We start from the raw sequence: 23973 nt of genomic DNA, 5'->3' as shown, positions 1-23973 counted from the left end.
CATAAACAAAAGCTCTATGAGGTCCTCAATAATGTTTTAAACGTGTAAATGGGTCCTCAGACCAAAACGTTTGAGAGCCACTGTTTTAAACAGTCTTCCTGTCGCTGACAAGGTTAAGCAAGCTCTCTGAAAACGGGTTTTATCTTAAATAACTGTTGTTGCATCGCTCATCAAAAGGGTGGGTCACGGGTTCCGAATTCAGCCCTCAAAGCTCCCAGCAGGCCTCACCATCCCCACCTCCACTTGCCAACCCTACAGCCTTCACTAGTATACTGGAGACATCCCATTCCATTCAACTCGCTCAAAGCCCGTATTTTATAGTGATTATCATCATCACAGCCCATCATTTTTTTAATTGGAAGAGCATTTACCATGTGCCCGGCATGTAGCCTTCATTATCCCCTTAATGAATTAATAAAACTGCTGAGAGCAGTGTCTGGAATGTGGCAAGCCCTCAATAACGTCCGTGATGATGATGGTGACTCGTGCCTCGCACTAATCCCCTGGGCTGAAGGATCCACTGAGATTATTCCTCGATTACAGATGAGGAAACTGAGGCACAGAAATGTTACTCGGTCAAGTTCACACAGCCAGTAAATGGCGGAGCTGGGCTCCTCGCCCAATTCTAAGTCTTAAGTCCATGAGGCAAACACTTCGGCTCTACGATGCTGCACACCAGGTTTCTCACTCTACCTAGCAGGTGAGTCATTTGAGGTTCTCGTTAAACACAGGTCCTGGTTCAGGAGGTCTGGGGGGCCTGGGCTCTGCATCTCTAACAAGCTCCCCAGCAGGGCACACGCTGCTGGTCCTTGATCCACATTTTTTAGATTCACCCCCCACAGGTATTTTAAACCATTGTTTAATCTCTGTGTTCATTTTCCTCTATCTACACTCAAATATCCTTTTCCTAATTAAAGTATTTTTATCCACGTCCTCGTCAACGAAAGTTCCTAATCTTTACTCAACCTGTATTTTTTCTTGTGAGTCACGGACACCCACAAACTGCCTTTGGAACGCCACACTTCATCAGAACAACAACTAGTATTCTGAGTCGTCGCCAGGGGGCGCTGCCTGCTAAGCAATTGTTCCCTCTCAGCCGCAGTCTTAGAGTTGTGCAATCCTGCGATTGCATGAACATATTGTTAAAAATGGATGAGAGCCCTAGCCGGCTTAGCTCAGTGGATAGAGCGTTCGGGCTTGATCCCCAGTAGGGGGCGTATAGGAGGCAGCCAATCAATGATTCTCTCTCATCATTGATGTTTCTATCTCCCTCTCCTTTCCTGTCTGAAATCAATACAAATATATTTTTTTAAAAATTAAAACTAAAAATAGATGAGAACTAGAAAAATAAAATTGCCGGTGGTGGCCAGAAGTATAGGTATCAAATATAACACAATGGAAATAGCAACAGACATTATTAAGCATGTCAAAATGAAATAAAAACTATTTGGCCTTAGTGGAGGCTTTATGGCAAACAAAAACTGTTTAAGAAAGACAAAAATAAAATTTAGGACATGTCTGATTCCAGGAAATAGATCAAATGTTGATTCTAAGGGCAAGTTATTATTGGGGATTTTATAACATTTATTGACTTCACTTCGAGCAGCTCTGCCTCGTCTTCCCCATAGGCCACCGCCACACAGCCCAGGCCTAGCAGTCTCTTAGGCCACTGCAATACACATACTGCACCGCAAGCAAGTGACTGCATTCATTTGTGATGGAATCTAGGAGGATCCCATTCAACATTACATAATGTATCTAATTTTTGTAACTATGCATAAAGAGATAAATGGAAGGGTGTCTACCCAATATTAAATTATTTTTATAGTAAGTGGGGCTCATATAAGATCCCAGTGAGGAGATGCCTGGGTTGTGGTCCATAACATGAGAAATAACCAACCACATCAGAAACACAGACAGTGCCCATTATACACATTCTCACCGCGCACCAGGGCTGGTCCCATACCTCCGAGTGATAACTCATTGACTAGCATTTACAGTTGTTGGAAAGAAAGCCTAGTTTGGAAGCAGGTCAACGCTTTGAAGCCAAGTGTCAAAGCCAGACAGCCTGGTTCAAATTCCAGGCCTGTCACTCACTAGTCATGTTACTTGACTCAGTTACTTCGTGCGAGGAAACGCTGACTGGGGACAGACCTTGAAATAGTCACCTGAAGCACGCAAGGACTTAATCCAATCCAATGATCCATGGAATCCCTGTGCCCGCGTAACACAAATACAAAATACTGCAGCCAGCTTGAATGCCAAGTATCCCCAGTGTCATTTGGAGTGTATCGGCAAGGATGGTGTTTTCTAAACAATAATTGCTAAGGCTAAAGAATATACCCAAGGTAATGGCAATGGCCTGGCTTAGACAGTGACATGGCAGCCTAGGGACAACCCTCCCCGTCCCTGCAAATACACAAGAGAACCCTCAACAGCTGCTTTAAAGATGTAGATCTATTGATAACACATGAGAGTTATGGCATCATATGAAAAGAAAAAGCAAATTTACAGTGGCATCTAGTGGGAGCTTTTCAGAATCACAGACATGTATAAAGAGTATTTGAAAATACACAGATAGAGATATCTGGGAGGTATCCCATCTCCCCTTTCCCCGGCAGCCTTCCCTGAGGAACCCAGGAACCCTCCTGCCCCTGAGCTTTGAAACTCTCTTCTTGATTCCATGTGTGATTTGTATATCCTAGAGCAGGAGTCCTCAAACTTTTTAAACAGGGGCCAGTTCACTGTCCCTCAGACCGTTGGAGGGCTGGACTATAGTTTAAAAAAAAAAAACTATGAACAAATTCCTATGCACACTGCACATACCTTATTTTGAAGTAAAAAAACAAAACGGGAACAAATACAATATTTGTATTTGCATGTGGCCCGCGGGCCGTAGTTTGAGGACCCCTGGCCTAGAGTTTCAGGGAGGCACCTCGAGGGCCTCAGCAGTAAGTGACGGGCGGGGTGGTCTCAGAAAATAGGACCATGATTCCACCCAACACTGCTTCAAACACACAGGCACCCCACTTCCCTGATGCTGGTATTGAGCTTCGGCCTCCGATTGAATACATGTGTGGACACCATTGGCCATAACAGTCATTAACCTGCTACTTGCTTTTACATTTCTTATGTAGCATTATGGATGATCTTTTCACCAAAGCACGTGTTACTTCCCCCAAATAGTGGCTTCAGAGACTTGACAGGTGCTCAGTCCCACTTCCTTGGCTTTCCCACAATTCCTAGAACAGCTTCATAGATTCTTGCTAAGTGACTGAAGAGTTCTTTAACTGGGACATCTATCCTCAGTGGAGTTTACCAGGCTCTAACCAACACCCCACACAGTTCCATCAAAGTCTAGGACTCAACAGTCTACAATCTCCCACTAGTGACTCCCAGGACTCCTGTTCTACATCATCTCCCACCACAAAGACACCTCCTTTTCAAAAGTATTTTCTAAAGCTTTCAACAACCGTTCTTCAAGTGACATTAGGTAGCAATAAATTATCAAATACAGTCCTATGCTCACATGGGCCTGGGCTAGACTTGAACATCAGATGTGGAAGAATAAAAAGTTGTGTTTTCCAATGTGACTATTTCAGTTTAAATAATTAAAAAATTAAATTTAAAATTCAGTCCTTCAGTTGTCCTAACCCCAGTTGAAGTGCTCAGTAGCCACGTATGGCTCGTGGCTACCCTATTGGACAGTGCAGTGCAGCTACGAACATTCCCATCATCACAGCACGTTCTACTGGAGAACATTGCTATACAGGCCACCGAGTTTATCATTCATAAAGTTTTCTGAAGAATACTAGCTGGGAAGGATGCTATGGTGCTGGCTAAATTAACCTGGAAAGTTCTGCATCCTAAACCCCCTGCCTTACCTATCAGAATGTTAATATTACAAATCTCCAAGACTCAGACTCCAGCATCAGAGAAATCCGAGTTTGAACCCCAGTTTTGCCACTTATTAATGGTGGGAACTTGAGAAAGTTACTTAATTTCAGGTTTTTTTCATTTGATAAGTGGAAACAGAACACCTGGGTATTGTCATGAGAACAAAATGAGATTAAGAGGTGTAAAATTTAGCAAAGTGCTTTGCAATACTAAGGTCTCAACAAATGTAAGCTATCGTAATCATTATTCTTTAAGTACAGAGAAGTCCTATCCTACTTCGTTTAGTGCAGCATTTCCCAAATTTACTGCCACTAAACTTTTTCAGAACATGTGGGAGACAGTATAACAGCCCCCTCCCACACCCCCTGCAAGCGGTCTCTGCCCTGATCCTGGAACCTGTGAATATTTGCTTACGGGCAAAGGGGACCTTGCAGACTTGATTGAGATAAGGCTTGTGAGATGGGAGGTTATCCTGTGGCCCAATGTCGTCACAGGGTCCTTTATAAGAGAGACACTAGGGTCTGAGTGGAGAAGGAGAAGTGAGGAGGGAAGCAGAGGAGGGGGAGGGGAAGGTGCTGTGCTGCCGGCTTTGCCGTGGAGGAAGGGGCCGTGAGTCAGGAGTGGGCGCAGCCTCCAAACGCTGGGAAAGGCAGGGAAGTGGGTTCTCTCCGAGAGCCTCCAGGAGTGCAGCCGGCCCACACCTTGATCTTAGGACTGTTCTTCCGGGGACTGTAAGACGATCTGAGTCGTTTTAAGGCTCCAGTGGTCGGCAAACTCATTAGTCAACAGGGCCAAATATCAACAGTACTTCTTCAAAATAGACTCGCCCAGGCCGAAAACCGACTTCTGCGCATGGGCCACGAAGTTTCAATCGCACTGTGCGCGCGCCCACACGTGGTATTCTGTGGAAGAGCCACCCACACTCAAGGGGCCAGAAAGCCGCATGTGGCTCGGGAGCCGCAGTTTGCCGACCACGGTTTAAGCTGCTAACTCCGTGGCACTTATTACAGCAGCAATAGACACTAACACAGGACAGCTGAACCCAACTCCCAATGGGAGGCCCACCTGGGGAAGCGCAGAAACCCAGGGTCTAGATCAGCCGGCAGCTGGGCAGCTTTGTAACTCCCAGCAAGCCTCTGGCTGCTTGGGTTTCTTCTACAAAATGGTGGCATCCTCCCTCTGCCTAATTTTAACATGTTTAACGAGGGTAAAAATATAGGCATGCTTTGTGAGAATAACTCAAACTTGCACATTTCAACTTCTCAATTGCTACTACTTGAGCGAAGGAGTAAAACAATGCATAAGGCAGTTTTAGAAGAAACAATTTAGAATGTCCTCAACTTTCAACAAGGATTTGTAATGAGGGACTGAAAAGTGTTACATTTTTTTGTTTTAATGCACTCCGCAGAAAAGCCAATCAACAAACATTTCGTGCACAGGTTGAAGTATTTGTGGCCTTCCCTCCCTCCCAACCAAACATCTTTTCTTTCCACGAGTCAGAGTATGATGTCTTGTTTGGAGGGAATGACTGAAAACAATTTTTTTTTCCTCCCAAGAATAAACATGAAGGGCAAACATACAGACGGCAAGGGCTGCGTCGCCCATTTTAAAAAGGCAGGCAAAGTCTGGGACTCAGGGAGGGACACGTACTCTCCTTTCCTGACAGGCCACCGAGACATCAGGCTCCCGAGGGCTCTCATCGCTGAGCCTGCTGCCTGCCTTCCCAGACTCTTCCAGGCCCGGAGGGTGGAAACACGTGTGAAGATGCCGCGCCACCTGCTGGATTTGGCAGGCACAGCACAGGAGCGGCTCCGAAGAGAGGATTACGTCACTAGCCACTCAGGATGGGCACCAATGTGAAAAGATTAAATACCCAAAACACTGAATTGGACACTTTAAATGGGAAAATTAGATGATGGTATGTGAATTATATCTCAATAAAGATATTTTTTAAAGGAATGGAAAACAGTATTCCACAAGGTGATCGTGGCAATGGAACTTTGATTTAAAAAAAAAAAAACACCTAGATTTTTCTCTAAATGATGGCACATGTCACTCAGTAAGGACCCAAAGCAAACGGTAGCCCACAAAAACAAGACAGCGTAGCCAGGGATGGGCTTTTATGCCCAAGGCATGATTTTAACCATCTGGGGCCCATATCAAAAAAAGGGAGGGGAAGATAGAGAGGTAAGAAGGGAATGCAGCACAGTATCGACCACAGCTGTGTTTTGTTTTTTTTTTAATATATTTTATTGATTTTTTACAGAGAGGAAGGGAGAGAGATAGAGAGTTAGAAACATCGATGATGAGAGAAACATGGATCAGCTGCCTCCTGCACATCTCCTACTGGGGATGTGCCCGCAACCCAGGTACATGCCCTTGACCGGAATCGAACCTGGGACCCTTCAGTCTGCAGGCCGACGCTCTATCCACTGAGCCAAACTGGTTTCGGCCACAGCTGTGTTTTGATAGAACCGTGATTTCTTTTTTTCAAGAAAGTTGCAAATTCTACATAAGCGGGCACCACGCAGCTACCTACTGGTGTCCTTACCATCCTCTGGCTTTCCAAGGAGCCTTCACACCTATGTCCAGATTGTATCCTCCACCAAGTCAAAACACACGTGACTACGAAGGCAAAAACCCGGCAGGAAAGAGGTGCAAAACTGCACGAAGAACAAAAAAGCACCACGCTGGCCGCCGAGACTCGCGGAGCCCCGCTGGTGCCCCGCCGCCAAGGAACCAGGGAGCCAGGACACGCCACTCACACTGTCAGCATCTGCCACGCCTGGAAAACAGGTTCCAGAGGACAATCCGAACTTCCCCTTCCAGAGCTCCCAGCCTCACCCTTTCAGGACGGGTGCAGATCTGAGCCCCGCCTGTGGCACCTGTAAAACACAGCACGGCCATGGGGTCTGGAAACACACTCAACCACATAGTAGACAAGTACAGGACACAATCGCCATCCATGTTTCCTGACTTGCTGGGCACTTTGTAACAAACAGCACAATCCATCCTCCTCCATCATCTTCCCTACAAGTGGCCTTAAGAGCTACCGACCCAACAGCAGAAAAGGGGGTGGGGACCCGAGGGGTGCTGTCTTGCAGGAGGGGCCTTGCAGACCCACCGCACACTTACCTGAGCGATGGACTGTCTCGCACCTGCAGCCCGAAACCACGCTCCAAGGCACCGGACGCCAAAGAGCAGGGAGACGCCACTCAGGCAGGCGCCGCAGCGAGATAATCCACCAACACAAGGTAGGGCCGTCCGACGAAGAGCACAGAGAGGCAGCCTCGGCGAAGCAAGGCCGTCAGAGAAGGAATCGGCAACACACTGCAACCGTGCGGCGCGGCCTTTTGTCAGCTTGGGATGCGAGTGAGGGAGGCAACGCATCTGCGCCCTGAGGGCGCACTGACTGCACACGCCGATGGCCCGCAGCTGGCCCGGCCCGAGAGGCCCCTCTCCCAGCTCCACCTGCAAGGCTCAGAGGTCAACTGCAGAGGCCTGGGGTAAGCCATGCTGAGGTCTCTGATGAGCAGCAGCTGTTTTCTGGCGCGTTGAATACAGCAGCGGTTCTCAACCTTGGCTGCACATCAGAATCACCTGCGCGTCTTTTTAAAATCCTGGTTTCTGGGCCTCATCCTCCGGAAATTCTGTTTCTTTGTTACTAATGTTGTGGCCCCACCCCATAGCAAAGAAACAGAATTTCCGGAGGATGAGGCCCAGAAACCAGGATTTTAAAAAGATTCCCAGGTGATTCTGATGTGCAGCCAAGGCTGAGAACCACTGGAATACAGGGATCCTGAAAGGGCTGCGGTGGAGGGGAGCAGGTGGGCGCATGGCGAGGTCTCGGCTCCCACTTCATCCTCCACGGAAGCCTTTGCCTGACGCTTCCCCACCAGCTCTCGGTTTGCTCCCAGGGCCCCTCTGCCAGGCACCCGAAGCCAGGACTCGGGGAGCACTGTCCTTGAACCTTCTCGTTGGTCATCTCTCCAACGAGATTGTAGGTCCGCAAGGGAATGGACGCTGCGCCGCGCTGGGTTCCCAGGGCCGGCGCAGTGCGTGGGGCTCGCAGAGGAGGGAGGGGCTGCAGCTTTGTGTTCCCTGCAAAAGGTCTCGACATATGAGCACTGAACTGAAATACAGCCATTTCACCGGCAGTGCTTACAGCCAGTAGCCCACACCTTCCTCAGCGGGCAGGATGGCAGCCGGCTGACCGATGCCAACTCTGGGTGAGACCCACGGGGCCGTCTCCCAACCCTGTCACCTACTGGCTGTGTGACCTTCAGAGCCAGGGCTAGTTGTTTCACCTTCTGCCTCCACGTCCTCGTCTTTAGAAGGGGTGGTAACAGCACCCTCTCGTTACCTGAAAATTCAATGCATGGAACACTTCGCACGGAGGTGGGCACTTAGAACTCACTGGGAATAGGAGTGTTATTACAGGCATACCTCTTTTATTATGCTCCACAGATGTTACTTTTTAAAATGCTTTTATTGATGTAAGAGAACGAAGGAGAGGCAGAGAAACTTCGATGTGAGAGGGAAACACCGATCTGCTGCCTGCTGGGGATTAAGCCCACAGCCCAGGCACAAGCCCTGACTGGGAATCGAGCTAAGCCACACAGACCAGGGCAGATGTTGCTTGTTTTACAGATTGAAATCAAGACCACCCACCAGCAAAAAAGACGAAGGCTTGCTTTACTGCGATCCTTCATTGCAGTGGCCTGGACCCGAGCACCATCTATCTCCGAGGTTTGCCTGTATCATTCACGTTTGCCTGGAACTGAGCTATAGGTTTTAAGTTTTGCCCAGGCCTGGTAAGAGGATCACATTCAGCGCTGCTTTTATCAGAGGTCACTTAAAAACTTGGCCTCCATTTGCTTGGTCTAGGTTCTTTTGAAGATTAAGCTGGAGGAAGTCCCTTGCCACTTAAATGTATTTTTTAAATATCTGATCTGTGGTTCCGATTTCCCCTTTTCATTCATACTTTTGAGTTTCAGGGGTACCCTTGGCATCCCCACTATGGGTGATGTCCCCGTCCCGTCAGGAACAGCAGCCTGAGACCCAGCGGACGCGCGCGCGCGTGTGTGTGTGTGTGTGTGTGTGTGTGTGTGTAGGCGGAAGTGGGGGGAGGCGGGTGGGGGGCCCTATTGCTAGGGCACTGAAACCAGGCACCAGAGGCAGCAAATTTTGAGTCTCAGCATTCTGACTCCTTCCTGCCTGCCTAGTACTGCCCTTTGGCTTGGTCCTCCCTGGTTCCATTTATTTTTTCAATCGCAGTCTCAGAACGCCCCTCTGCTGAAGGCTGCTCAGCATGCTAAGAGCAAAGATCTGCTCTAACCCGCACCAGATCCGCTGGGCCAAGCTCTCCGGGTGATTCTGGCGCGCGCTCTCGTGCTTTGGTTTCAAGGACCTGGTAGTTCGGACGTCATGTTTACTGAGTAACAGACCGCAGTCAGGGTTTTAGAAACAGCTGGTTGAAAGTAATTGCCTTGGCTGGCTCTAGTGGCCCCCCAGGAACCCACCCCACTTGCATGTATGTTCTCCTCATTTATCATTTATGGGCATATGGGGTTTTCTCCACGGAGCGACACTTTGATATTAGACTTGCCAATGAGCAGCCACCATGCGCCCTGCTGCTTGCCATTCAGCCCAGTCAACGTACATTCCATGCAGCTTAGCCAACCTTCTCCCACCTTCTGCTCTCAGGAAACAAGCAAGGGGAGGGTCCAGAGGTGCCGTTGGGCAGCGCCGACGGCGTATTTATTTCCTACGCAGAAGAGCCAAGGCAAAAAGACAGAGAAGCTAACTTCTGCAAGGAGGCGCTGGATGGGAAAGGCGATGGCTGCGGCCGCCTTTGCAGACTCCAACTCCAGCACCATGAACGTGTCCTTTGCTCACCTCCACTTTGCCGGAGGGTACCTGCCCTCGGACTCCAAGGACTGGAGGACCATCGTCCCGGCTCTCCTGGTGGCCGTCTGCCTGGTGGGCCTCGTGGGGAACCTGTGTGTGCTCGGCCTCCTCCTTCACAGAGCTTGCAAGGGAAAGCCATCCCTGATCCACTCCCTGATTCTGAACCTCAGCCTGGCGGATCTCTCTCTCCTGCTGTTTTCTGCGCCTGTCCGAGCTACCGCGTACGCCAGAGGTGTTTGGGACCTGGGCTGGTTTGTCTGCAAATCCTCTGACTGGTTCACCCACACGTGCATGGCAGCCAAGAGCCTGACAATCGTCGCCATGGCCAAAGTCTGTTTCCTGTATGCCAGGGACCCAGCCAAGCAAGTCAGTATCCACAGCTGCACCATCTGGTCGGTGCTGGCGGCCATCTGGGCGGTGGCTGGCCTGCTGCCCCTGCCAGAATGCTTCTTCAGCACCACCAGGCTGCACGCAGGCGTGGAGATGTGCCTCCTGGATGTGCCCGCGGTGGCCGAAGTGTTCATGTCCATCTTTGGTAAGCTCTACCCTCTCCTGGTATTTGGCCTGCCGGTACTCTCTGCCAGCTTTTATTTCTGGAGAGCTTATGGGCAATGTCAGAGACGAGGAACTAAGACCCAGCATCTGAGGAACCAGATGCGCTCCAAGCGGCTGACGGTGATGTTGCTCAGCATGGCCCTCACCTCGGCTGTCCTGTGGCTCCCTGAATGGGCAGCCTGGCTGTGGATGTGGCACCTGAAGGCTGGCGGCCCGGCCCCACCCCAGGGGTTTACAGCCCTGTCCCAAGTCCTGATGTTTTCCATCTCCTCGGCAAATCCTCTCATCTTTCTAGCGATGTCAGGGGAGTTCAAGGAGAGCCTGAAAGGCTTATGGAAATGGATGACCAAAAGGCACGCAGCTGCCGCAGCGTCTCAGGAACCACCAGCCGGGGACTCGGAGGCCCTTCCTGACAACATCCCCTCTCCAGGGTCCCCGGTATCCACACCAGAGAACGAGGAGACTGGCTCCCCTGCCTCCAGAAGAGAGAGAAGCCAGAAGGCAGAGATGCCCATCCTCCCCGACGTGGAGCAGTTCTGGCACGAGAGGGACACAAACCCTTGTGAGCAAGACAATGACCCTGTCCCCTGGGAGCATGACGATCGAGAGACAGGAGACTGTGGTAAATGATTACGTCTCAAAGCAAAACTACTTTGCGATTCTTGTATGTACGTGTACTGCTGCGGATCCACATGGCTGACTTTACCATATAAAACATAAAATGATTACCTTTAGGAATTACAAATATTGCTTCACAGTCTGCATTTTCAAAATGTGCCATTTGGTAAGTAGGACGCCACATTAGGAGCAGTAATTATGTCTCAGAATTAACACCTGGCTGCCCAAAGGATTGTGTTGTGTGGTGTTTCTACCACAGGGACCAGAGAGCCCAGATCTGTGGTCCGGGTTCACAGGGGCTGAGTCACTGGGTTCTCTTGGGGACCAGCCCTGTGCCGGTTGGAGTGCAGCTGGTCTAACGATGAAGCCTTTCCTTTAGTTTCCTCCTGAGCCTGCTGGCCCTCACTTCCCATCACATAACCAAAGCTCAAAATCCACATCCACGGAATGAGATTTGTTCTTTAACATGTTAATGAATACATTTCAAGGAGTTACCTTCATTTGCTTAAAATAAGTACATTTACTTGATGAAAACGACTGAAGTTGCAGAACAAGGAACATCACCTTATCCCGATTGTGGGCTAATTTCAAATCATAGCCAAGTTTAAGTCAATTCGAACTTCACCTTACACTAACACCTGCTTTGGTTGATCTTTGTAATGCCACCTGAGTCCTCAGTTTCTAAGTCTAAGGATTTTAGCAGCTTAGTTATGACATTCTGTATTCTGATATGGAGAAAGAACTTTAAAAAACTACCCCTTTCTCTTCCCAATTATCGATTCTTCCCAAATACAGGACACAGTTACTCTTCTGCAAGTTGAAATCAATCTGTTCCTCCCAATATCTCCTTTCTCTCTCAAGATAAAACTATAAGTTATGTCTAGTGACATAGTTAATTACTGAAGGCAGTAATCAAATATTATAAAAGGGGGATAGAGATGAACTTTCTTGTTAAATGGCATTAAATGTACCCATAACATTGAACTTGAACCCTGCTCAACATTTAAAATGCCTCAGAGTGCCGGGCCAGTGTTGCTCAGTGGTTGAGCATTGACCTATGAACCAGGAGGGCACATACCAGGGTTGCAGGCTTGATCCCCAGTGGAGGGCGTGCAGGAGGCAGATCAATGATTCTCTCTCATCACTGATATTTCTCTCTCTCCCTCTCCCTTCTTCTCTGAAATCAATTAAAAAATGTATTTTTAAATGCCTGTTTTTAAGTTATAAAGATGATCAAGAGTAACAAGAAAAAACACACACAAGGGCAATGCAGAAAAGCAGTAAAATTAAACTTTGTGTTCCCAAACATCCAGTATAACTTGACTGTTCATTTCACAGCAAGTTAAAGCACACCCCAAAAGGCATGATTATGATACATTTCTTCCCCTATGAAATATAATAAGGACATTTATCCATGATTGTTGATTACTCTGTAATGGACTCGGGTATTTTCACTAAAGGACCCCCTCAGGGGGGGAAAACTGTCTTTAGGGCAAGCAATGAAGTATTTGAAATACAAAAAATACACTGTGGATGGAATTTTTATTTTTTGAAAAATGTTCTGTCTGAATTTTTTTTGGTTTTTGTTTGTACAAATGGTCATGGTTTATTTTAACACAGAAGATAGAGCTGTTTTCTTTTTACTTGGTTCATTACAAATTTTATTCTAAGGCTCACATGATCAAATTACAACTTAACCTAAGTATCCAAAATATTGTTTTTGCGATTAGATAGTTATACACAGGGATTACCTTTAAGATTGTCTGTGATGAACTATTTGAAGATTTTTATGTACATTATATATAGTAAATGTAGGATATAAGATTCCAGTATTGAATATCTTAACATACAAAAATAAAAGGCATTGTTTCACTTCAGATAGTTTGGAGAATTACAGTCTTTGTCTTGAATGCTCCTTTCAAAAATCATCATTGGGTTTTAGGGGGAGGTCAGACCTAACACGGGTCTCTGGGTAAATTGAATCATTAATTTTTTAAGGAACTTGCTGATAAGCAGCAAATCCAGTTGCAGATATTGAAACTGTAATTACAACAACCCTTTCATTAAGTACCGAACACAGAGTCCTGACTTGATTCCTTAAAGAAATCTGCATAGCTCTAACCGGGTTGGCTCAGTGGATAGAGCGTCGGCCTGTGGACTGGGGGGGTCCCACGTTCGATTCTGGTCAAGGGCATGTACCTTGGTTGTGGGCACATCCCCAGAAGGGGGTGTGCAGGAGGCAGCTGATCGATGTTTCTCTCCCATCGATGTTTCTGACTCTCTATCCCTCTTCCTTCCTCTCTGTAAAAAATCAATAAAATATATTTAAAAATAAAAAAATAAAGAAATGTTTATTAAAAAAAAAAATCTGTATAGAAGAGTCTGATTTGTGACTTGGCTCAGCACTTAATCCCAAATACTTTACCACAAAAGTAGGAAGTGAGATATCACCAGACCATTTTCTTCACACTCCCTACTGTGAGAACAGAAGAATGCTCTGTGGAAGTGGAAATGACAAAACACTGCACAAGTTCCACCTTTGCAGGACAGTCACATTTCTATCCTAGTTGTGTTCCTTTTGTCAAACACTTCCCTTTCACTCCTCACAGAACTTAAAAATCACTCAATAAATTTATAAAAATGAACTTCAAAAAAGGAGAAGGGGAAAAAGAAGAAAAAAGTCCTGTTAATTAGCAATTTTACAGGTTAAGACCTTAGTGAAAGAATCCCAGGCCACTACATGCCAAATTCATGCAAGTTTTGTGGCTACGTACTAAGTAGCCCAGATGTGAATGTGTCTCTGTGTGCTGTGCAGTGCACAGAACATATAAATGCAGACCTGTTGGTATGCCCTCTTTTTAGGTTTTGCTACAATCACAGTATGTGTAAGATTAACAGGAAAATAATTATCTTATTGACGTATTTTTCTAGACATTTTATTTATGTGGTACACCAACACTAGGAACCTATGAAGGAATGGAACAGAGGATCTTTTTAAACTGGACGGTCAAGCTACGCAGAGCAATTGGGAGGCATCCAAGGCGAAGCTCCATGCATGGTGTGCATGATACACTAAAAGGACGCCAAAAGCATTAACTACCAAATCCTTTCATATAAAAGGCAAAAACAAAAACACAAAAAGCAGCTTCTTGCTATAAAGCAGTAAGATATTGCTAAGAGACTGAGCACCAAAATGGTTCTTTACAAATCCCATCTCTTTTATACTGTAAATAATTTATTATATTCAAGCCTTTCAAAACTATGTGATACCCCAAGACTTAAAGTCAACCTTATTTTGTACCAAATTACATTTGCTGCTGCTTTTAAGAGCAGGTTTTAAAAAAGTTTTTATAAATTATGTAACGTAATCATATACAATCCACATATAGAAAAAGGGTTGGTTTATTGTAGTTCAAATACATAAACTGAACATTCAAACATCTTAAAATTAAACTTTAGAAACAAAAGTTTAACATTCAAACAGGAGTACAGTTTACAGGGAACACCCAAAAAGAATCTGTTGTCTAATCCAGAATATTGATAAAGATCACTTAATGGTGAATGTGTTTAACCAGCAGTTCTATTCTGGCCAACATATTAGTTATGACCGTGGTTCCATACCTGAGAAGAAATTCCTAAATAAATCTTCTCTTAGGCTAAACAAGACTTGGCCTATAATTCAGAGGGGATAATCAAAGCTCATAAGTGAACAAATAAAACTAAAGTGTTCTTTAAAGACAAAGGTAAAAGTATGTCCATTATAATAATCTTAACCTCTGGAAGATAAGAATTCCATTTTCAGTGTTTTTTCTTTTACCCGCTTTGAAAAACAAAATCAAAACAAACCCCAACCTAGATTTTTTGGGAGTCTGTGGTATTTGTATCTTGCAAGTTCAAACCACAAATGCTCTTATGTCTTGCATGTATAACACTGCTAGAAAGTACGTCAACAAAAGTCACTGACTTCCACACCTCATAAAAGGATGATTTTTAGCTTCAAGATTTTAGATTTACTAGAGACAGCCTATATTTGAGTATGTATGTCAGTCATGCCACACAAAGAAAAGCATAAATATTTCCAAGTGTTCTCTGTTCAGCAACTGTTCACGAATGCTTCTCCTTCTGTTCGTCAGATGGTTTTGCAATAGTTTGACTAATGCACATACATGTAAAAAACCTGAAAATTGGCTCATGCAAGCATTTTGAAGTAATAGATACCCCATGGAAGAGTATGCAGGGTTATTTTGTTGATCGTCGGGTGGGCTCCGACGCTGTGGGAGGGGGCGGAGGGCCCCGGCGGTCCAGGTCATCCACATACGCCACGATCAGTTTCCGCCTCTCCTCTGGCACACAGTCTAGTACTAGATACCGTTTGTCGTTCTGCAAAATTTTTTCTACGTCTTTCAGGTGCTGATCAGATTCCTGGATTAGCTTTTTGGATCTGAAATAAGAAAAGAAGTCCAGAATTACTGACTGCTGTTCACAGGCCTTTCAGATATGAGCTGGAAATGTCCATCTAGTTCCTAATTGTGTTTCCACTTTTTAAATTTTTTTTAAGAAAAATTTCACTGCAGTGGTCACCTTTGTAAGTCGCCTCAGCAAAGACTCCAGGGAGTGAAAGGGCCTCAGAAGCTGAATTACCCTCCCACCCCTACTGGTGGTCCCTCCAGACCAGGGCTGAGGGTGGGTGGGTGAATCTTGCCCGTGCTGTACCTGTTCTGTGGATGAACAGAGGACTTCAGTCTGCGGGGCTGCCAATCCCAGCATCTTTCACAAGCTTTCACTTTCACATCTTTCACTAAATTAACTACAAAAATGTAGAAAGAAGTCTTACTTCACATCTAATTTAAAAGCCCAAACTGATGCAAAACATTAAGGATCCTGACCAAAAAATCCAATGACAAAGTACCTAAAAACCACACCCTCAGCACTACCTAGCCTCCCGTGCACACACCCTTCATTAAATGCTTCAAATTTTTCTCTTTTAGGAAGAGCTGGAGCATGAACCAACAACGGTTTCCTGCACAGACTACTAACCAATGTCAACTTGTTCCCCTGCTGAGAAATCGCTGGGGTGGGGACGACTGGGCATGCTACAGTGAAATCTTGTTTTAAAGCTCCGAGTTTATCATTTAAAATCTTTATTTAAAACTATCCAGCAAACTGCTTTCCTCTGAGGAAAAAAAAAGTTTTTACTGAACTTGGATGATTTCAAGCTTCCGAGCTGGCTCAGTGAAGCGACACTGAGTAGTCTTCAGAGGAGGTGAAGACAACTGACAGTGAAGGATTATTTAAAGTCGGGGCACTCCTACGAAAGCAGTGAAGCAAAAACAGAAGTCTGTTTAAAAAACTGGATGGGTGGGTAGCACAAAATAAGAATTGGCATCTGGGCCCTTTCTTAAAAAAAAAAAAAAAGTAAGGTAGAGATGGATTGGCTGTCTCTGGTCTTTGATAAAAGTTGGCTTCTTCTTATCCTTAGAAGCTAATAATGTCAACATGTGTGTGAATGCAAAGTATGCCTTGGCCATTCGAGTAAGAACTAGCAAAGACAGGAACTGCTGACATGAAACATTCCATGGCACACACCTGTATGTTATAAATTTGGTCTCTTTCAAAAGCGTCCTGAAGTCGGCTTTGGCAGTGATGTATTTGTCTCTAATGTATTCTTCGAACTCTCTTTGTTTTTTCTGCAAAAAGAAAGTAAGATTAGAAAGAAAATAAAAAGTCCACTAATTCCAAAATTAATGTCATTTATAAAACTAGAAATGTGTGAGTCACACCGTCAACTAGAAAATTCTAAAGAAAAAGGTAGTAAGGTACATTTATTTGTGTTTGTGTAACATTCATTAAAATAGAAAATCTGCAATGTACATTTTCAAGACAAAAAGAAAGCAAGATCATAGAACCATATAATATATTAGTGACAGGTAAGACTTGAGGGCTTGCTATCTGCTACACTGTGCTGAGGGTTTATGAGGCTATTCCTTTTAATCTTCACAAGAACCTGCTAGAAAGTACGTCACCAAAAGTCACTGACTTCCACACCTCATAAAAGGATGATTTTTAGCTTCTGTGTACCAATTGCTAAGTGGTAGACAGACACTTTTAAGAAATAAAGAAATGTGTATTTCCTGTAGACTGTATTTATATCTTCCAGTATAAAAACACTAATGTGGTATAATTTATGGGTACACCAACCATAACACTCAGAACTTTAGTTATACTGAGCATTTAGCTTTTCTAGTAATTGTTATGATAGGTATAAACTCTTTGGGGTAAAAAAAAAAAAAAAAAAAAAGACTTTACCATCAATTCTAAATAATCAGAAAAGTTAGAAACTGAAACTGGATCTCTCAGCTATCAGCCTACCACTCTAACCCAGCCCCGTATATTTTGTTATCCAAACACCCCGAACACAACTTAACAGGGTTTGAAAAGGAAGAATATTAGATCTGTGGGTTTCTGGACTCTATACTAAAGAAACCAACTAGGAAAGGAGAATGAATGGTGGGAAGGAAAAAACAAAGAAGTCCAAGGTATAAAATGGACTGCAGTAAGCCACACTTTTCTTTCTTTTTATGTTTATTTAGTGGAACTCCGAGATGGTTTTTACTGATGTTTTTATAAGAGAGAGGAAGGAAGAGGGAAAGAGAGATAGAAACATCAATCAGCTGCCTCCTGCATGCCCACAGGGGATTGAGCCCATGATCTGTGCATGTGCCCTGACCAGGAATCGAACCGGTGGCCTCTTGGTTCCTGGGTAGATGCTCAACCGCTGAGCTACATCAGGTGGGCTTATTGATTTTTTTTTAAAAAACACTTTTTTTTGACATAGTTCACTATTTCAGTCCCCAACTGAGTTTGTTCCTAAACAGGAGTTAGAGAGCACCAGAGCAGGGTTCAGCTCACAAACTTCCCACATCCGCAATTCCTCCATCCGAGTTTCAAAAGCACGTAAGAACTAGAGATCATGCTGTAATGGACTGAAGGATTCCCTCGGGGGTGGGGGGCGCGCGGGAATAATAAAAATAAAAAAAAACCCAAAAAACCACCCAAAACCCTTATGGCTTTGTTAAATCTCTAAATCCCCAAACACAGCTTTAACTCCAAGGATTCTTTTTAAAGTTTCCATTGTGCTGTCTTATTAATATATACATGCAAGAAAAAAATGTTAACTTAAAATTCAAATTTCTCATACACTTAAAAAACTCAGACAAAATCCTCTTACCCTGTCACTGGAGGAGAACTTAATGCACCGAGGGTCTTCTTTGATGATTTTTTTTACTTCTTTCCATGTGGATGTTAAGGTAATCTTTGAAAAGAAAAGGGAATAAAAACATAAATACGCTCACTTATTACTGAGGGGTCAAACTGCAGCCTGTATGGCACATAGCACTCCTCACGGCTCTGCGAGCTCCCACACATAACTGGATTAGTCAGGGACAGGGAAGCAGCTTTCATGCTACAAGAGTTATTTTCATGGACACATTTCCAAAGTGGCCTAAGACCTGCAACCCTATACCTCCAGGCGCAGTACCCTAACTTCTGAAGAAGCCATTACCCAGAGAGCAGGCCAACAGGAGCAGCACCTGGACAGGAGAGTGTACACACTGCCAAACAAGGGGGCTATGGCGCCAAATTGAAAATGGGGCAAAAGAAGGAATTTATTAAATCAATTGTCAGGAGGGACCAATGATCACACACAGCTAAGGACATTCTGAACAGCCACAGGAGCAGATATGAACTTGAAAACTGCATGAATTCCAGTAATGGATCTAAAGACCATGACACTAAAAATCATGTCCATGTTTTACTTTGGGATTAACAACGATCCCTGCAGATCAGAATAGGAAAATTAACTCTTACTGCGGAAGTTTCATCCAGAAGTTGCCTAAAGTGCTCCCTCTTCTTTTTGGTAAGTGCTTCAATGTGTTCATTAAAAAGCTTCTCTTTCTCCTCTCTCTCCAACAAGGATCCAGACTCCCAGCGGTGATCTTTCCGGAGGGTCCTGCGAGTGTCTGACCAGGACACATCTGAAGAACGAACCTGAAACAGAGATCTGTATCTAACACCAGATCCACCTGTTCACACTTCAAGAAAGGCTCCTTTGTTTAGGAATCATACATTTAACAAACAGAAGCTGATGGTGACATCACCTTAGTGAAGAAGTCACTGAAAATCTGCTTCTTTAGGCCAGAAAACTTACCTCTCAGACCTCACTTAAGCTGTCAAATGTTGGTTTAGAGGTGGAGAAGGAAGAAGACAAGATATCTCCCACCACCCATGGTCTGTAATCACTTTAATAGTAGTTAAATAGTTAGGTTTTCTATTTACCATCTTACCAACTTTGACACTTCCAAGAATAAGCAAGAATTAACTTGGTTAAGAAGACTAGAAAACAGACCACCAGACAGGGCTAGCTGGTTCACCAACCAGCAGAAAGATATGCTTCAATGCTGGGAATGGCATTAGCAGTTAAGTCACACTGCTGCCAATTGCTAAGAAATTTGGAGGCTGAAAAGACAGAAAGTTAAGGGAAAAAAAATACAAAAAACATTTATTTAACCAACATTTATCAAGCATCTAAATACGTGTCAGGTAAACACTATGCTTGGCACTGGGAATACATAATAAATAAACCCCTCCCTTTAATGGGCTCACTCTTTTTAGGGAAGACAGGCATGGAAGCCAACAATTGCAGTAACATGCAGGGAGTGCTGCAGAGGTCTAAGCTGAGCACAGGGTAATAAAAGCAGCAGTAAGGTCAGATGTGCCCAGAGGGGCTGGGATCAGCCTCAGAGGAGGTATTTTTGAGTGTGCTCTTGAAGAATGAGGAGGTTCACCACCATGGTGGGAAGTTGGAAAGCACTCTAGGTGGAAGGACTGGAATGAGCAATGGCAGGATTTGTTAAATGTAAGTATGGTTCATTAAAGGTTAAGTTCAGCAAGGCTAGAGTCTAATTAGGGGGCAAAAAAGGGAACCAAAGCAGGTAAGGTAATATGGGTGGTGGGGGAGAGGCAGTCAAGGAATGAACAGTCTTTTATATTATGCTAAGGAGACTGAATTTGAAATGTAGGCAACTGCTAAAAGGAAGGAAGACCTTGATCTTCTGCAAGCACAGGGAAGAGTCACAAAATCAGATCTGTCTTTTACAAAGATTTCTGTTGTTGTAATAAAGATGAATTGGGGGAAACAGAAAAAGGGAGAGAAATGAGGAAACGACTGACTGTCCAGAGAAGGGAAGGAAATTAAAAACTGATCAGCAGAAGCAAGGGAAGAAATCTGAAGACTCGACTGGAATGCTCTGAAGAGCCGCACTGACAGAACAGCAGGAAAGATGGCAACAAAGAAGGGGAAAAAAACAATAGAACAGCAAAGCGGTCTGGGGTATTCTCTGTAGGGAACTCATACTCTACTTATCTTAACAACCTGGGTAATGCAGAAGTATTTTCAAGAAAGTTCCAGGGTATCTCCTGGAGTCAGCACCCCCCAAGTCCTACTTCTCATACCATCTATAGAGACAATAACTGGTCATCACAATGATGACTCTAAATCATCAACAAAAAGGGTAAATTAGCCTGGTGATGTGGGCTCAATGGTTGAGTGTCAACCTATGAATTTGGAAGTCACGGTTTGATTCCACATCAGGGCACATGCCTGGGTTTCAAGCTCGATCCCCAGAGGGGGGGCGTGTAGGGGCAGCTGATCAATGATTCTCTCTCATCATTGATGTTTCTCTCTCTCTCTCCCTCTCGCTTTCTCTCTAAAATAAATAAAAACATCAGTGGAAGGTCCTGGGTTCGATTCTCAGTAGGGCACATACTCAAGTTGTGGGTTCCATCCCTGGTCCAGGTATGTACACGAGGCAACCGACTGATGTCTATCTCTTTTTCTTTCTCCCTCCTCCTCTAAAACTTAAAAAAAAAATTTTTTTTTAGGGGTAAATCATGTTCAGCACACTTGTTTCTTACTATGGCCTATAAGTGTGACTTTAAGATGACTTACCAAGACCAATAAAAATAAAGCTTTGACACTGAAAGATTAGGAATTTTCATATAAATAAATGATCTCACTTCTGAAAATGTTAAATAACTAGGGTTTGCCTGTTCCAACAGGGCTAATACCAAGTACTCAATTTTAAAAGTTTATAAATAACTTAGCAAATTGTATCCCTCACAGTCAACTTAAAGAATATTAAAATGCTCACTATGAGGTAATGTAATGGACTTCTAACATCCAGTACTTTACAGAGAAAATAGTGAAAGAGCAATAAATACCATGTCAGACAGAAGTGCCTTGAAGTTCTGGATAGCTTCTTCCCGTTTGTGCTGCTCTCTCTCTCGATCTATTTCTTTCGTTTGTTCGGACCGAGCCTTCTGAACCTCTCTCTCTCGTTCCCTAAGGCTAGCCTCAATGCGGGCTTGCCTTTCCAACTCCTTTTCTTTTTCTGAGTCTAAATTCTGTAAAAGTGAAATTACATTATCCTTTTACCAACTGCATAAAAAGGTTTCCACAAAGTTTTTCAAATACAAAATTTTAAACCTACCAAGAATACCATATACCTAAACACTGTACCCCATTTCCAAATCAATAACTAGAGATTCTTGTATTAAGAATATCAACAAGAAAAATGCCAAACCCCAAACAGCAGTGAATACCATTATAATGCAATTAAGGATTTTATTATTCCATGGTTAAAGGACAAGCGGCCCAATGGTTACCTTGGCTATTTTTTCAATATACTGTTTGAAAAGGTCTTCTCTCATTGATGAACTATCCACTGCTTTGTAACGTGGATCACTTTCTACTTTGTCTTTTACTTTGCTCCATCGAGACTGACTGTCCAAGTGATGATTAGATAACAATTCAAAGAAATCCGATCTAATCTACATTTCAAAACAAGATGAAGGAAAAACAATGAGAAATTCCTCATATCTAAATGCTTACAACTAAAAAAAAGTTCACTTACCTTAAAAATAAGAATAACTTTTTAAATGCACTTACTCAGGATACAATAAGTTTTAGTAAAGGAGAATATCAGAATTACTCTTTCATGAGAAATATAAAAATCAACACACATATAGGCTGTCATTTCAAATATACCAAAATTAAGATAAATTATGTTCTCTAATAAAATTATTCAAATATAGAGAAAAACTTTTATGTTGTTTATAATATTTGATCTCAGAACTGCTATATTTCATAAGGAATGTGAATTTGAATTTACTTTTAGCAAAGAATCAGCTTATAAACTATAGTAAAATACTTCAACATAAAGCTGGTAAAAATGCTTTATTTTAAAAAGTAGATGAATAAAATTTTTGTTTGTTAAAACTAATAGGGGGATTTAGAAACCGTTGAGCACAAATAGCAAGTCTTATTTATTACAAACCTGAAACTATCAAATATCTAAAAACAGCCAAAACCGGTTTGGCTCAGTGGATAGAGCGTCGGCCTGCGGACTGAAAGGTCCCAGGTTCGATTCCGGTCAAGGGCATGTACCTGGGTTGCGGGCACATCCCCAGTAGGAGATGTGCAGGAGGCGGCTGATCGATGTTTCTCTCCCATCGATGTTTCTAACTCTCTATCTCTCTCCCTTCCTCTCTGTAAAAAATCAATAAAATATATATATATATATATATATATAAAAATATCTAAAAACAAAAAAATAAGTCCAATTTTTATGTTTTTTAAAGAAAGGCAAGGTATTTTTAACCTTATATACAAGAAAATTATAGAATTTCTATGTTGGTCATAATTAATTAATCATTACTAAAAAAAAAAAAAAAAACACCAAAAAAACCTGCATTCAGATTTCCTGTACTTCTTAGCCATTAAACATGTATGCCTTCACCATTACACAGCTCAGAATATGTATCAACGAAATAACATACTTAACAACTGAAGTACTAAGTTAGTAACATTATATCAAAGGTATTATAGTATCAAAATATGCAATACTTATCTCAAACTGTGTATATATATATATATATATATATATATATATAATTTTTTTTTTAAATAGGGAAAGAAAGAGATAAATGAGGCATTTATTTTATGATCTTTTGAGGATCTGTTTTAAAACTAGGCTCATCTAAATTATTCTGTGCTCCTTCCAGGAAAGATATCAAGATAGCCAAAGTCCTTTCAGCAGAGGATTCTGACCATGTCAAGAACCTCTTCTCCCCATAGAGATTAAACATTCCCTCCTGACCAAGAGAATGATAAATTAGGAATGGAATCAGAATTTCAAATGTGTGGGCACAAAATAAATGAATCATTCTTTCTGCCTATTCCAACCCTCTCATTTCCTCCTATAACCTCATTTCCCCTATTAAAGGATTAAAAGGGAGGTTTATGTCCTTTCTGGAAAACACTTGTAAGATTATAAGAAACCGTGTCTACATTAGAGAATTTTTAAAAAGACAAGAACTAATCAGCTGTGGATTTCAGCAGTGGCTTTGTTTGGATCATAAACCCAGCATTTGCAGACAGTGATAAAGAAACCACTTGATGTAGTAATATGACATAAATTTACTGTTCATCTTGTCTACTTTGTATCTGAGATGATAAACTCCAAATTCCTAGATGCAAGTCAAAACTAAAAAGCGAAATTTATAAAATTCATGCTAAATAAAGACATGCAAGCTGTAGCAAACCCGAATCTTTCTAAGCCATAGGAATTTACATGAACTTAAAATCATTTTCAAACAAAGCCTATAAAGTCAAAATCATCTAAGTTTTTTAAATGTGTGACATATAGCCAAAGTAAACTTTAAATAAAACTTTATTTCCAAATATGAAAGTGCCTTCCCATCTAAGCTGTTAAATTAATAGGGAAAATTGTCTCTTTAGCCTTATGATGTACTGTAATAAAAATATTTAAATTGTTCAGCAGGAAATTTGAAACAGGGAAGAGAGAAAATGCCAATTTCCTAAAAAGACTAACTCCATTATGTATAACTTCAAATGTGTTGTTCCAAAAAGTAAAT

At 43.1% G+C, this 23973-nt stretch overlaps 2 protein-coding genes across 7 annotated transcripts in view; one reads left to right on the top strand and one right to left on the bottom strand.

Annotated features, from left to right (window-relative positions):
- Nucleotides 1-9606: 9606 nt before the first annotated feature.
- On the top strand, nt 9607-10992 carry GPR151 (G protein-coupled receptor 151). Its single transcript, XM_059695348.1, has one exon. It carries the CDS (start codon nt 9724-9726, stop codon nt 10990-10992), a length of 1269 nt encoding a protein of 422 aa, XP_059551331.1. The 5' UTR covers nt 9607-9723.
- A 3372-nt stretch (nt 10993-14364) lies between these two features.
- TCERG1 (transcription elongation regulator 1) overlaps nt 14365-23973 on the bottom strand; it is a 60510-nt gene continuing 50901 nt past the window's right edge. For 4 of the 6 annotated variants that reach the window (XM_059698779.1, XM_059698780.1, XM_059698781.1 and 1 more), the window contains 6 exons: nt 21703-21867; nt 21259-21441; nt 18847-19026; nt 18209-18292; nt 16567-16667; nt 14365-15421 (listed from right to left, as the gene is read on the bottom strand). In XM_059698779.1, coding sequence (XP_059554762.1) covers nt 15220-15421; nt 16567-16667; nt 18209-18292; nt 18847-19026; nt 21259-21441; nt 21703-21867 — 915 coding nt within the window. In that variant the 3' untranslated portion in view covers nt 14365-15219. Of the gene's footprint in view, nt 15422-15688; nt 15788-16566; nt 16668-18208; nt 18293-18846; nt 19027-21258; nt 21442-21702; nt 21868-23973 lie in introns of those variants that run through there. The other 2 variants (XR_009453090.1, XM_059698783.1) reach the window with 2 other exon arrangements.

This window comes from Myotis daubentonii, chromosome 5, assembly GCF_963259705.1.
Source record: "Myotis daubentonii chromosome 5, mMyoDau2.1, whole genome shotgun sequence".
NCBI lineage: Eukaryota > Metazoa > Chordata > Mammalia > Chiroptera > Vespertilionidae > Myotis > Myotis daubentonii.
Note: the sequence above shows the minus strand (reverse complement) of the source record. Positions and strands in the feature narration are given on the sequence as shown.

What these genes read in the sequence shown, in the direction of transcription:
- GPR151 (XM_059695348.1), top strand. Translation starts at nt 9,724, where the DNA reads ATGGGAAAGGCGATGGCTGCGGCCGCCTTTGCAGACTCCAACTCCAGC.